Source organism: Archocentrus centrarchus, chromosome 19 (genome assembly GCF_007364275.1).
Source record: "Archocentrus centrarchus isolate MPI-CPG fArcCen1 chromosome 19, fArcCen1, whole genome shotgun sequence".
NCBI classification, from domain to species: domain Eukaryota; kingdom Metazoa; phylum Chordata; class Actinopteri; order Cichliformes; family Cichlidae; genus Archocentrus; species Archocentrus centrarchus.
Genome location: NC_044364.1, coordinates 29205963 through 29221145, shown reverse-complemented (window position 1 = coordinate 29221145; position 15183 = coordinate 29205963). Strand labels below are relative to the sequence as shown.

Below are 15183 nucleotides of genomic sequence, written 5' to 3'. Positions count from 1 at the left end.
GCCTTTTTAAAAGTTGATGAACACCCCTGTATAGTATTCCTTGTTGTCCAACAATAGCTACACAACAATCAAGTTAATGTGCATTGGTCTCTATGGGTAAATAAAGTCTCACAGAATGTAATCTAAGTGTCTGTATCATTGTGATCATTACTATGCCTGAGTATGAATTTTAATAAACCAAAAAAAGTGCATTTTTATCCTTGCTCATGATTTATTTCAGTTTAGAAAGTAAATGATGATTATTATGGTTAAACGACGATCCCATTAACAGAGGTGCCCCTAAAGTTATTCAACAAGTCCTTTATTGCAACAGTACCAAATTTGAAAAAGGTACCACAAAGCAAATAGATTGTACAGGAGTTTAGTGAGCATGTTGCCATGCAGACTCTCCATTTAGATACTACCCAAATTATAGTGTGCTAAATGAGTTTTCAGCCTCGTCAGAGATAATCTGGCTAAAAAATAATTCTGACTTCCACTGCAAGATGCTGCATGTACACAGTGTATGTAAACTTTTTACCCATGACATTTACCCAGGACATCATCAGATTCTACCATTGTGCTCCATGTAAAATCAATAAAAAATGTAGTTTTTTCTTCAGATTGAGTAGTTTTATCATAAGGGACTGGGATGGAATTATACAGCAGCACTAATGAAAACACAAATAGTCCCACAGGCCCTTCACACAAGCAGCTGATGTGATGAAACATAAAACAAAGATGAAATGCAATAATAGCAAGAGAATCACTGTGAAATAAAAGTTAAAATATCATATTTTTATAGCCCAGAGTTTAAACAGTTTTTATTTGAATATGATTTTTACGGTAAATAAATTAACAATTTATTTTCTTCAAGATAATTTACTGTCAGTTTAGTGGCATTAAATTGTCAAATGTTTGAGCATTTTTTATTATATATTTGTTTATATATATATATATGTGTGTGTGTGTGTGTGTGTGTGTGTGTGTGTGTACTGTTTTTCAGTTAAAATAATAAGAATGTAGCTTTATTTTCTTTATACAAAAATAAATCACTTGTAAAAATATTATTGCAGTTCAGCAGCCTTCCTCCTTAAAAAAAGAATCCCACTTTTTCATGAACATTTGTCCTTAAATGATCATGTTAAAGATAATGTTACATGTTGGATATGTGGATCACTGTATTTCTGCTGTGGACCACTTGACTCTATAACAGAGTAGACTCAGACATCTGCAGAGATTGCTGAATGCCATGGTAATAAATTGTTAAGGTAAACTTTGTTTTTGTTACAGTGTCTGTAACTGTCTGAGTAATTTTGTTTAAGTCCAGTGTCTTACTCGTTTGATAAAAACAGTTAAACAACGTGATCCTGTTTGTAGCAATTTGTGATCCATAGTAAAATATATAGAATTAACATTATGTGACTAACATTATGTAATTTCAACTGCTGACACGAAATATAAATCTATCTTCATAGGTGCTGAGCAGGGTTTGGTCAGATTACTCGGAGAGGCAGCCTATTGGTTACCACTAGATTACAAAAAGTAAATTAATCTGAATACTTTTGTTTTACACACATACTCTTTTCACTGGTTAAAATTGCTATAAAGAAAACTCATATAGAATAGTAATAACTGTAATCAAATATCACGTATCTCTTAAAACGTAATCTAGACTGGTCATAGTGCCACAGATTTGATAAAACGACTACAGAACTCCGTCTACTGGTTTCAGCAGGATGAGGAAACAGAATACCGGGAAATGTTGTTGTCTTGGCACCTTTTGTCCAGCAGGAGGCGCTCACACATCACATGGACTCCATTCCGACTTTACTTTTATAGCCTGCGTGGGGCGCCTACTAGAAGGCTTACTAATATTTGGAAATATTTCCTGGCAGTTCAGTAATGTTCTTAAAGAAAAGTCAAATCAGTCATATTTCTATGTGGAATACCTTTCCATGCCTTGCACTTAGACAGAGTATTGATATACGTTTTTTTTTTAAATGAAAAAGCCCAACTCAGATCAAAACTTTGGTTCAAGAGTCCAAAACGGCTAATTTAAAATCACAGAAAGCGAACATCTACTTGTTATATCATCTGGATATGAGTGAAAAACATTCTTCTTAAGCATTTCATATAGTCTTAAAATAAAAACAGATTAAAAAAAATTCAAGCAAAACAACAAAAAGAACATGTTTGGTGGTGAAATTGTGGAAAACCTATGATCTGTGTGTGCGTGTGTGTGTGTGTCGGGGGGTGGAGGCGGGAGAGTCGGTGCGTTAGAGCATTGGTAACTGCAGCAGCAGCAGCAGCAGAGGAGCTCTGTGTTTCGCCGCGGAGAGGTCGACTCAGAGGATTTAGGAGCGGAGCTGCAAGGAAACAAGCAGGTGAGTCTTTGCTGCTGTTGTGTTTCCTTCCGGACCGCTTCTGTGAGCTGCGTCAGTGTTTCTTCCACTTTTCCTCACTCTCCACGCATTCATGCAAAGGTGAAGGTGACTAAACCGCGTGCGGTGCTGTTTTTGTCGCTCAGTGCTGCAGTCCAGGTCGGACAGGTGCACATGGGTGGATGGCCTCGCGTTCACGGCACGCGCTGTGACTGTTTACACTAACATTTAGTCATCATTAAGTTATTAAAAGCCGTATTCGTGAACGTTAACTATCGCATAAATGTATATTGGTGTGTTTTGTGTCACCGTGTAAGGACATTTAGGACAGTCCTGAAGTCACTTATTCTTCCGAGTTGAAACTAGAACATCTGGTCTGACTTAATATCTTTTTCAAGCCTCGTTCCGGTGTTTTACTGTTGGGGGAAGTATCATTTTAAATGGATAGACATAAAGCTGAGTAGTGGTTTCTAAAGCCTATTAAACGTAAGGGAGTCACTGAATAAATTAGATTCCTTAAATAAGCTTTTTTTGGCATTTATCCCTGAGTCTCGCTGTAAAAGCTGTAACTAGAGGCTTTTTTAATGCTTAATTTGCCATTTATTCATGCTTTATAGATACCTTATAAGCCATTAATAAGCTTACAGCTGCCAGGTTGTATTGGTGTAAGAAGAAGCCAGTAATCACCATCTAACATGCTGCATATTCTATTACAAATATAAACTCTACATACCTGAGTAAACATACAGTCTGTAAATATTAGTAGTAGCCAAATTTAAGCAATAAAACTTCTTAGGCACAAGGGACTGTTTCAGAGTGCTATCATATAATATGGCTGTATTATGTGCAGGCTAGAATACTGGGGGTGTTGCACAATACTGGTACTGATATAACCCTAAAATGCAAACCATGAAATATTGTAATGTCAATAATGAATGTATGTTAAGTTTAAAAATATTTGGACTATTGTTGTACATTTTTGCACAGTTATGGTTAGTGACCCATCCTCCAACTCCTGATGTAGTTAAATTAGAAGATAAACTGATAGCATTTAATTGTTCACATTTTCTGTAGTTGCTACAATAATTTTGTCATTTTTTAGTGAAAAACTGATACTGAGACGGTCCTAAGATGTCAGTTGTGTTACGGCATGTTCAGGTGGAGCTAATTTAAAAAGATTTAGATCATTTATTGTTCAGTCTGCATACTTTATGATCATGTTTTACACTCACTGGACACTTTATTAGTCACACCCTGCTACTATTGAGTTGGACCTGTTTTTGCCTTCAGAGCTGCCTTAATGCTTCATAGCACTGATTCAATGAGGTGATGGAAATAATCCTCAGAAATTTTGGTCCATATTGGTGTGATAGCATCACACAGTCTGCAGCAACTTGTGTGATAGCGTCACACAAGTTGCTGCAGATTTGCCAGTCTCCCGTTCCTACACATCCCAAAGGTGCTCTATTAGACTGAGATCTGGTGACTGTGGAGGCCATTTGAGTGTTCAGGAAACCAGTTTGAGAGGATTTGAGTTTGTGACATTGCTGGAAGCAGCCGTCAGAAGATAGATACAGTGTGGTCATTAAGGGATGGACGTGGTCAGGAACAATACTCAAGTATTTAAACAGTGCTCAGTTGGTATTAAAGGGTCCAAAGTGTGCCAAGAAAATATCACATACACACCCACACTACTACACCAGCAGCAGCCTGCACCGTTGGTACAAGGCAGGATGGATCCTTCTTCATGTTGTCTTCTCTCTGACCCTACCGTCCAAATATTACAGCAGAAATGGAGACTCATCAGACCAGGGAATGTTTTTCCAATTTTGATGAGCCCATTTGAATCGTAGCCTCAGTTTTCTGTTCTTAGCTAGCAGAAGTGGAACCAGGGCTGTTGCTGTTTGCCCATTTGCTTCAGTGTTCAACATGTGCATTCATGGATGCTCTTCTGAAAGCCTTGGTTGTAACAACTGGTTCTTTGAGTTACTGTTGCCGTCCCAGCAGCTCAAAGCAGTCCGGCCATTCCCCTCTGACCTCTGGCATCATTGAGGCATTTTCTCTCACAGAACTGCAGCTAACTGGATATTTTCTCATTTTTTAAACTATTCTTTGTAAACCCGCAGTTTCTGAAATACTCAGACCAGCCTGACTGGCACCAAGAACTATGCAACATTCAAAGTCACTTAAATCACCCTTTTTCCCCATTGTGATGCAAGATAAGATAAGATATGATAAGATAAGATACGATAAGATAAGAATTTCCCAAACTATTGGAATTCAAAATGTGGAAGGCCATTCATTACTTATTCTACAGTAGAAGTAAGTGTTTTCATTTTCTGAAGCATCTTTGCTTCCCAGAGGGTGCAGATGACTGCTATAGAGAGAAGCTGAGTCTTTATAATGGATATTAGAGTTTTTTCATGTGTAGTAGGCTGAGAATTTCCAGGCAGCTCAATTTACACATTAAACCTGATATGAATAAACTGACAATACTGTACATAAGCTGTACATGTCATTACTTTTTCTTTTTTACTGTGATGGTGGTTGGAAATAAGCTAGAATAATTCACACAAGGTTAGCGATTCATCATCCTTTTGATCATAAATTCTTTTAGCACCTTAAAAACTTCTATATATTTGCAATATAAACAGAGGAAAATTATTAATATTTATATTTATATCCACATCACTGTGCACATAGCCTACAGGCTGAACTTGAGTAATCTCATTTATGGTTCAGCTGTATGCCAAATCCTCAATGCTTTGGGATTAAAAAAAAGTATAAATATTATATTTAAGTATAGCATATAGTACATAATAAATAAGTCCATTAAAATCACTGCAGCATTCAAGTGTATAAGACTGTGTTTTGCATTTTAAGTGTTGAAAGGAAATCAGTTGAAAGGAAATCCAAGAATAGCTCACCTGTTTTATTGATCTTTCTGCAGAAATGTCAGGCTAGGTGTCTTGCATATTAGTCTGCCCTGCTTAAGAGATCCTCTTAAGGGGAAACAGCTGCATCATTATTTACATATTTCATACTCTGGAGTGATGACCTAATCTGTTTGATGGGCACCAACTGGAAGAGACCTGTGGTTAAGGAAACTAGGTTAAAATGTCCCAGCAGATCTGCCCCGCTCCATCGATCAATAGACAGGAAGAAACTGAGCACAAGGTGTTTTTGGATGCCGCCTGCTCTTTTGTGCAGTTGCTCTTGTCTTCATGTCAAATTGCTGGTGTCACTGCCAAAGCAGATGTGTTTACCTTTCCCTCCTGGAGTTATCAGGCTTTCATAAGTGGCAAAACATTGGTGTCAACACCATTGCTGGCAGGACACACAACACCAGTGCAGATGTGCTGAGACAATGGTGTGTTTGCTGTGTGTTACATGAGGGCAGCGGTCGACAAAAGCAGAACAAAGAGTTCGTTTGCAATCCCCTGTTTTGCAGCAGTTTTGTCAGAACACGGTTCTGGAGGCTCTCCCTTCACTTGCAGTGTTGAAGGGGAACTGCAAAGATTTTATATATCAAAGGGTGTTTACAGGCTTTTGTGAGCACAAATGTGTGCATGAGAAAGTTTTCTTGGCTCTAGAGGGAGCTGTGTGAAGACTGATAAAAACAAATGTAAGTGATGTCAGCATCAGCTGAGGCTAAAAGTTTGAAAATGGAAAACATTTCTACATAATCTCCCACCTGAGTTCAGGCTTCATTTTGGGCGAAATGAAAAATGTAAAAGACGGAAGTATTGTGGACTAAAGAAAAGGCCTTTCTTTGTTGTTCTACTGCATATTTGATCCTTTTTCAATCATCAATGTGAGTTCGACAAGCTTTTAAGAGTACAATGCTAAAATCTCATAAGGCTGTCTTCAGATAATGCCACCCTGTGATTTAGACTCTCTTCTATCACATTATTGTGTGTACTGACAAAGGAGGATCTCTCGGCTTATAAATCTTTAATTTTTTAAAAATCTGCTCAGTAGAATGCAGTTCAATTCAGTTCAATTTTATTTATTTAGCACCAAATCACAACAGTCGCCTCAAGGTGCTTTATACTGTAAGGTAAAACCCTACAATAATACAGAGAAAACCCAACAGTCAAAAGGACCCCCTATGAGCAGCACTTGGTGACAGTGGGAAGGAAAAACTCCCTTTAACAGGAAGAAACCTCCAGCAGAAAATGCATGAAACAAAGTAAAAGTTCAGCCTGTATGAAAAGAAACCATAGATAAATGCAAAGACCATGACAGTATGGAACTGCAGCTGTATGATTTATCTCCTTCTATTTTAAAACATGTTTTTATATTCTAAATTAAAATAAAATGCTGACAGCTTTGAAAATATGTAGTGCTCCCCACCTGAGCCAAACATCTTTTGGCCTGTTCAGGATATTTGTTTCACAGTAAAGTTTGATTCTGTAAAGCCAAACCGTGAACACTGCACAAACATCATAACTCTTCCCCATCTCATCTCCTGCTTTATCATTTTACAGTTTGGTTCCAGAGATTAGCACCCTAACTTCTAACTGAAAGGTCATCAGCCTGATTGTGCTTCATGCTGGGAGTGATTTGCAGCAGCAGCCGTGGAGATTAAGCTGGGAATTCTCCAGTGTCACTGCGTGGCAGAGTGTGATTCACAGCGTAGACCCTTTGATCGGTGACAGAGCCAGAGAACGGGCAGCCAGGCGAAGATTGTGCTGATGGCACAAGGCCTAATCTCTAGATTATCCATCATGCTGCTCCAGTGTGCACCCAGTTAATTAAGAGATGGAATTGTGTGTTGCAAGATCACGTCACACAGGCGCATTATTTAACTCCCCAAACTTTTCTTTAAATGGTCTTCAATCTAGGAGCACCTTAGTCCTTCTCTTTGTCTAATTGGTTGTAATTAGAGAGCAGTGGTGCGTGTCAGCAAGTAATTTACTGCTCATGCTGTCAAATGAGAAAGTTTATGGATGGAAACTCTTCATCAAAGTTCATTGGTGATGTTTTGAAACATCTGAACACATTATTTGTGCTTTTCCTGCTAGAAATTATTAACATTAAAGGAGGATGAGAGATTGTTTTTGTTCCATGACCATGAGCACAGTGTAGCAGTTCTCCACAGCAGATCTTCAGAGCAGCACGAGGACTACAATCTGCAGTCTGAAATGTTGGATTAGAAGTCCACTTGACCGCGAGATGAGATCATTTCTGGAGAAGCAGCTGAATGATGTAGGACCTTGTCAGCGGACTTTGAAAATAAGAGCAAAGGGATTTATCTTAGACTGATAAAATAAATTTAAAAACCTGAAATGAATGGAAAAACATATTCAGGGAACTCTTACTATACCTGTACCCTGGAGCTGGAGCCTATCCCAGGTCTATACCCTGAACAGGTCACCAGTCTGTCGCAGTATTAACACAGAGAGACAGACAGCATTCACACTCTCATTCACACCTATGGGCAATTTAACTTCACCAGTTAATCTAACCACACTAACTGCATGTCTTTGGACTGTGAGAGGAAGCCGGAGTACCCGGAGAGAACCCACGCAGACAAAAGAGGAGAAATCCACACAGGGAGGCCCTGGCCAGATGGTGGATTTCAACCCAGAGGACCTTCTTACAGTGAGGCAACAGTGCTACCACTGTGCCATCATGCTGCCTGAAATTTACTTTATTAAAATATTTATTTTATTTACCCACTAAAGGTGGGCCAGTCAATAGTTGGGTTGATTTGCTGCATAATAAGCACATTTCCAGCACTTTGACATCCTTTTAATCTTTCAGTTAGTACAGCACGATATATCACCTTGGGTGGTGGAGTCTTTGTCCTGCAAATGTTTGTTTTGTTCATAAATGAGCGAACTCCATCACGACCTTAATGTAGCAGCATCTAGTTTGGTATTCAGGATTTTTTCTCTTTCAGTTATACATTGTTTTTCTCTTTCTCTGTACAGACCCAGCGTGTTCTCAGCTGGAGGATAATCACAGAGTCTGCATCTGCTTGCTGCTGGGCCTGAAGATACACGCTTTGCACATTTATTTTTTGCATACAATAAACAGTGAGTGCAAGCAAGTCTTTGCTTGGACCCAGGGCTGTGGGTTAATCATGGGAGACCAGAGATCAGTCAAGCCCGTTCTGCTCCTGCTGCTGCTCCTCATGTTTTTGAACAGATTATCGCCGCTGTGGGCCTTCCCCTTCAGCCCGTCCCTGGACCTGGACGTCACTCCGAGAACTACTGTCTTCTCTAAAGGTGAGGATCAAGCAGAATTTTCTTGATTAGAGGCTTTAAACTGTGAGTGAACCTCCGTACGGGAAAATGAGTGCTAACCAGGGGAAGGTTGATGCTAATCTTCCAAAAATGAACATGTTAGTTATAGTTTGGTGATTTAATCACATGGTCAGCAGATGGATCTTAAGCAGTACACACTAAGGCACCGTGCTTCCTTTCTCATCCTAATCTCATCAAATTTGAACATACAGATGTGATACACATGCTTTTGATTCAACAATATTTACATTCCTCTGGACAGGCCCGCAGATCTGCTTCGAGATCATAGAAAAACAATCCAGAACATCACACTTTTCATGTTTTCATCAAAGCAAATCCAATTATAGTTGTCTGTACATCCGTGGGTACACTGTAGACAGGGTTTGCAAGCTAATAGGTGATTTAGCATCCTTAAATGGTACCAGTTTGCCAAAATGTAAACATGGAGCTCAAGTTTTCCCCTCAGCATAATTTACTGAATAAATAGCAGACATCCTGTTTACATCCCCCAAAGCATTACTGATTTAGGAGAACCATTCCACTTCCTATTAATACCATTGCACAGCAGTTGGCTGCAGTTTATCACGGCCCAGGTCTAAGGCCAAAGCAAAAATGGGACGGCATGACAGCTGACAGTTAATATGAGCATTTATTGTAACCAATTAGAAAAAAAATGAACAGGAAAGCAAATGAAATATGAAGTGTGTTCATCGGTGATTATGTGAGACTGCCAGGTGTTGAGGAGCATAAACCTAGAGTGTACAATCATCAGGATGAGGGAGAGACTTCAGCTGGAGGGCTTTTATTCTGGTTCCCAGGCCAGTTGTGCCAAATCAGCTGATTACAGTACCATGGCATTGGCACGAGTGGTTCGTGGACACCTGGAGAGACAGATTTGTCATTCACATCTCTCCACAGACTACATTAGGCAGAGGCCATTGCAAATTTCAAGATAGTTCTCAAAGAGTAGGACTGACTAGAGCTTAATGGCTAAAAGAATGATTTACACCAGCTTCTATATGAAAAGAGCCACATACTATTTTCATTTGTGCAAACACAGTATTGACATTGTCTCTGAACGGACCTGAAACAGCACCCGTGTCCAGGGAAGCTCATAAGATGCTAACATTCTGCAAATGCATGCTGGTTAAGGATTTACGACATGAATGTATCCCTTCATGGAGCCTGTTTCCAAATGATAACAGATTTGAGAATTGTGGTTAAACTGCAGAAGAAACTTCCATGTGTGTACAAAGCAGCTGGTTGTGGTGGTTGAAAGGAACTGCTATCAGGAAGCTCCTGCTAGAAATTCTCTGCTGCTGCTTTTAGCATGCATGAAATAAAAATGGCAGATGGTATAAAGTGGCTCATGGTGCTGTGATGTCCCCATTATGCACATAAAGTTATCTTACTAAACCCATAAAAATTCCAAAAATGTAATTATATCTGTTGTTTCAATCCCTTTTATGAATAAAATGATGAAAATTGCCAGAAGACAAATGTTTACCTCATGAAATGCATTTTTTTTTTGCTGTAGCTTCATGTAGCTCCATTTATTCAGGACTATCTCACAGGTACCTGCATAAACTGGAAGTCCAGAGAGTCAGAGGTCTTGAGTATTTATAAGTTCTTTGCAGCGTGATTATCACCCAAAAAGAAACAAGACACCCAAAAATGGACTAGCAGGGACAAATTCATAAATACAACATTAATATGTTCACACTGTCAGACCCTGCTCTAGATGCATCCACAAACACATGTGCACAGCCCCACTAATACCTCACCTCACTGTCCTTATTTGCTGCTGCTCCGGCTGTTTCCTCCCCTCCCTGTTACGGAAGTGGCACAGTTTTTGCAGTTGGCCCCAAAGACAGCTCCTTCATGCTCAGAGTTATTAATCGCCTCTCTCATGCCCTGTCCTAGATCACACGGCTCAGCAAACACTTCTAATGAAACAATAGACAAGAAGCCTCCATAAAGGCCTGAGCACAGTAGACCTGATTAGTGCCTGTGCAGAAAATACTGCTGAATAGGTGTGTTTTGGCACACCGTGGGTATTTACACACATCATCAGCACATCTTCCTTACACCTCTTACTTTCCACCGGCTCACCTTTCCCCTCCCTCTCTCCTCACTTACTGCGGCAGAGGCCAGCTGCAGCAAGAAGGGAACTCCAGCGCAGGCAGACAGTGATGGCTGGCGCTCTTACCTCCACTCCACTCCACCCCACTCCACTTTTCTCCTCTTCAGGCCTCCGAGGATGAGTATTATTAGCGGACGGGTGGAGTTAACGGGGCCGGTTGTATTGCCAGCCGAGCTCTCTGGTGTTATAAGTGCTGTTGAGAGTGTTGGAGGGTTAGGTGATATTTTGGAAATGGGAGGATGTGCTGCTTGATGTTCTGAATCACAATCACTCTGAGAGTTGAGACAGAAACACAGCAGAAGCCAGTTGTCTATGTGCGCCCTCTTTTCTTCATTCGAACTGAGAGGATGATTACTTTGTTTTCTGGAAAGAGAGGTCTAAGGTCTGAGCTCTGCTTCACAATGCACTGATTGGCTGAGAGTGAAAAGCACACTGCAGAACAATGAATAAAGAAATGGCTATGGAGCTGTTTACTGCAACTACTGGGAGCTGAAATGCTGGACTGACTACTAATATCCAATATATTTTGATTATTTATCAAAGAAATGAAAAGGGCTTACTCAATTGACTCTGAAGTGTTCATTAGATGGGACTGCACGCTGAATTCATTTAGCCACCATCTCTAAATGAAGGAGTCTCTGTAGTTATGTGTTCTATTTCATATGTAGCTGGTGTATTGCTGTGAACCCAAAATATTTCAGGGTTAAGTTTGAAGTTGTTTGGATGAGTGCTTTTCATGTTTGGCTAAAAGCTGTTGATAAGGTGTGGATAAAGGCATGCCTGGGTTGGTTTGGAGAGAACCACCACCTCTCACCATCATGCTCTCCTTGTGTCATGGTTCCTGGGTTTTGGACCCAGGGTTTTATAATATTAAGGGTTCTATTTTCCTTTGTCATGTATTATATTGTCCAGCAGCCTCTGTGTTTTAGTCAGTTTTCTTAGCTGTTGTCCTAGTTGAGTTCATGTGTCTCAGTAATGTCATAGTTATTTATCATCTTTTGTGATCCCTTTTGGGCTCAGTCTGTTCTAGTCTCATCTCTGTGTTCTGTCCTTAGTGTCCCCATGTCTGTCTTGTCTCTGTGTCCTGTCCACATGATTGTCTGGTTTCCCCATTCTCCATTTGGTTTTGTCTCTTTTCCTGTTTTCTGTGCTTTTAGTTTCCTGCCTGCTTTTGTTGATAGGTTGTTTGTCTCAAGCTTGTATGTCTTAGCCTTTTTCTCACTATTAGTTATATTAGTTCTATTTCCAATTTATTTTGGTAGTCTTTGTCCTGTGTGTTTGGTGCTCAGTTTTACTTTCCCCAGTCTTGTTTCCCCATTGAGTTTCAGCTGTGTTCCCTGGTGTATCTTATGTCCTTGAGTACTTCATGTGTATTTATTGTCCGAGTCTTCCGCTGTTCTTTGTTGTGTTCTCCCCTCATGCTGTGTGCTCGATGTGTTCTGGGTTTCTTCCTTGTTTCCTGGATGGATGGATGTTTGGTAGTTTAGATAACATCCATGTTTCTAAAATCTCTGGGGTCAGTTTCCATTTTATGTTAAGAGCTGGGTTGTAACACTAAATATTTAAACTATATGCAAACACATTTCCAAAGAAGTTGGGCTGCTGTGTAGAATGTAAATAAATACAGAATGCAACAACCTTATAAATCCATATTTTATTCACAATAGAACACAAAAAACAATAAAATGTGTAAACAAAAAATAAATAAAAATTTTATGAAAAATATTACTCCATTTTGAATTTGATGGCAACAACATGACTCAAAAAAATTGGGACAGAACCATGCCTACCACTGTGTAGCATCCCCTCTTATTTTTGCAATAGTCCATAAATGTCTGGGAGAGGACTGTTGTCCCATATTTGTCTGATAGAGGATTCTAGCTGCTCAACAGTCTTCGGACTTCTTTGTCCTATTTTTGGTTTCATGATGGGCCAAATGTTTTCAGTCGGTGAAAGGTCTGGACTGTACTACGAAGCCGTGTTTAGCTTTTTCTTGCTGAAATATTGAAGGCCTTCCCTGAAAAAGACATTGTCAGAATGGGAGCATATGTTGTTCTAAATCTTGTATACTTTTCAGCATAGATGGCATCTTGTCAGATGTGCAGGCTGCCATTTATAGGCACTAATGTACCTCCATACCATCAGAGAGGCAGACATTTATACTGAGCACTGATAGCAAACCTGGAGTGGTATCTTGACACACTGGGTTTAGAGAAATAAAGGTCCCATTTTAGAGACATAAACGTCCATATTGGGAAGTTGGAGAGGTGGTGGTGGTAAGGTTTTTCAACATCACACCATGATTTGTGTCTTGTTGAGATCTTTGTGTTTTGTGCTTTATTATTTAAGTTTTAGCACTGAAAACTGCTTGGCTGGGTTTGGAAAAAGATAGTGGTTTGCTGTAAAATAACTGAAAAGTGGCAAGTTGGAAGTAACCGTCTCACTATAGCCTGCCAAAGGACACCTTGCGCTTAAATCACCAAAACAGTATTAACTGAGGCTCAGAGAACGAGAACATCCTGGGCTTACCTGCAGAGTTTTCTGATTCCTGAAGCACAAACACAGCTGCAAACAGCAGTCGTTCCCAACAGGCACATTTTGACCAGGCTGTGTATCAAAAACAGAACTGATTGTTCTGTCCTCCCAGTGATCAAGTTTGTGGCTATTCGTTTACACAGCTCTGGCTGCGGCTCAGATTATAAATCATACATACTCTTCTTACTGTGGGCACTTTTCTGTGCTGTAGCCAGAGCCGGTCTGTCATTACAGATTTTATTTTTCTCCTTGCCCTCACAGAAAGTTGTCCTTGACCCATTTTCCAATCATCAGGGGAGGCGTGTGAGTACATGTGAGAGTGCAGAATGTGCACGTGTCAGCATGCGTTTCATCACTCTCAGGGCTTGCCCTGTATGTGCGTGTGTGTGTGTGTGTGTGTGTGTGTGTGTGTGTGTGTGTGTGTGTGTGTGTCATGTGGGGGGTGGACTATTTTACTTAGTGTCATGTAAAATCCTGGATACATGCATCTCCTGTCACATTCCCCATTGAGACAGGTCAGCAGGGAGGGTAGGGGCAGGGGAGTTTCTTCTCATACTGAAATGTAGGTGTCACTATCTGTGGGAGGATTCGAATTATTTTTCTTTGGCTGGTGCTCATTAAGTTACACTATGCTTTACTGGTTTGCTGCATGAGTGGGAGGAGAAGGACATGCTGCATCACAGAGAAAGCTCAGATATATAAGAAAATGACAGAATAGGTCCTTGGATGGAACGGACGCATCGAAGGGCCACTAAAAACAAAGAAAGAAAGAAATGCTTCTAATAGATGTTTTTAATTCAACACTGGGATGAATCTATATATAGAAATATATTTAATTCATTAAATCTGAAAGGATTCCCTTTTTGTTATTAAAGTGGACTCACTATTGTCCTTATTTGCTGTCATGTACTGCTTCAGTGGTGGATGCTCCTATTAAACATGACCAGAGTTTCAGATAAAGAGGTTTCTTCAGGCAGTTTTTTTCTACTCTTGGCTCTGTGTGATCTCAGTGAGAGGGTCTATCCCTAATGCATGTCTGGCTATGAGCATTGAAACCCATCTGCTGTTCAGAGCTTCTGTTTTTGAGGCGCAGCCAATCAGAAAGTTGGCTGAAAGGTGGACAAGCTAAAATGGCTTGTTTCAAACAGAGAATGAACTTGGTGGTTGCACCAAGGCCCTGTATAAAGTAGATAAAGATTATTTTTGAACTCTGCTACTCTAGTAGAGGACAGGAATAAAAATATGGAGCTGTAAATCATAATATTAGGTCCCTTTTAACAATAAATTAGACAATTCAATTTCCATCTTTCAGTTCACTGCTTCGATCGGGCCTCCTACATGTTTACAGTTTTGGTGGAGTTTCATTCTTTTATCAACCTTTATCATGGTGACCATTGAAAATATGCCTGTGCTGAACAGACCAGCTGCAGCTTGCAGTTATACGTGTCTGTTGGTGTAACAAAGAAAATTAACCTCCCTGAGGAGCATAAAACTCAGATTTTTGTTGTCACTTATTTTGGCCGTCACCATGGTTATAAAATAGCAGACTTGTACTTATATAGCACTTTAATTCTCAGTTTGAGCACTCAAAGCACTTTCTTACTACAAGACTCACCCATTTATCTGTACCTAAAAACACACACACACACACACACACACACACACACACACACACACACACACACACACACACACACACACACACACACACACACACACACACACACACACGGCACCACTCAGGGTTCAGTGTCCTGCCCAAGGATACTTTGACATGCAGACTAGGGGGGACCAGGGACCTTCCAGTTAGTAGACAGCCTGCTCTACCTGCTGAGCCACAGCAACCCAACTAAAACACACCATAGTTCATACTTACTGAAGATGGCAT

At 40.1% G+C, this 15183-nt stretch overlaps 1 protein-coding gene across 1 annotated transcript in view; it reads left to right on the top strand.

Annotated features, from left to right (window-relative positions):
• Positions 1 to 2316: 2316 nt before the first annotated feature.
• The window catches only part of sema4gb (sema domain, immunoglobulin domain (Ig), transmembrane domain (TM) and short cytoplasmic domain, (semaphorin) 4Gb), a 56449-nt gene continuing 43582 nt past the window's right edge, over positions 2317 to 15183 (top strand). Inside the window, exons 1-2 of the mRNA XM_030754981.1 lie at positions 2317 to 2366; positions 8303 to 8599. Of these exons, the coding sequence (XP_030610841.1) occupies positions 8455 to 8599 (145 nt within the window). The 5' untranslated portion in view covers positions 2317 to 2366; positions 8303 to 8454. The remainder of the gene's footprint in view (positions 2367 to 8302; positions 8600 to 15183) is intronic.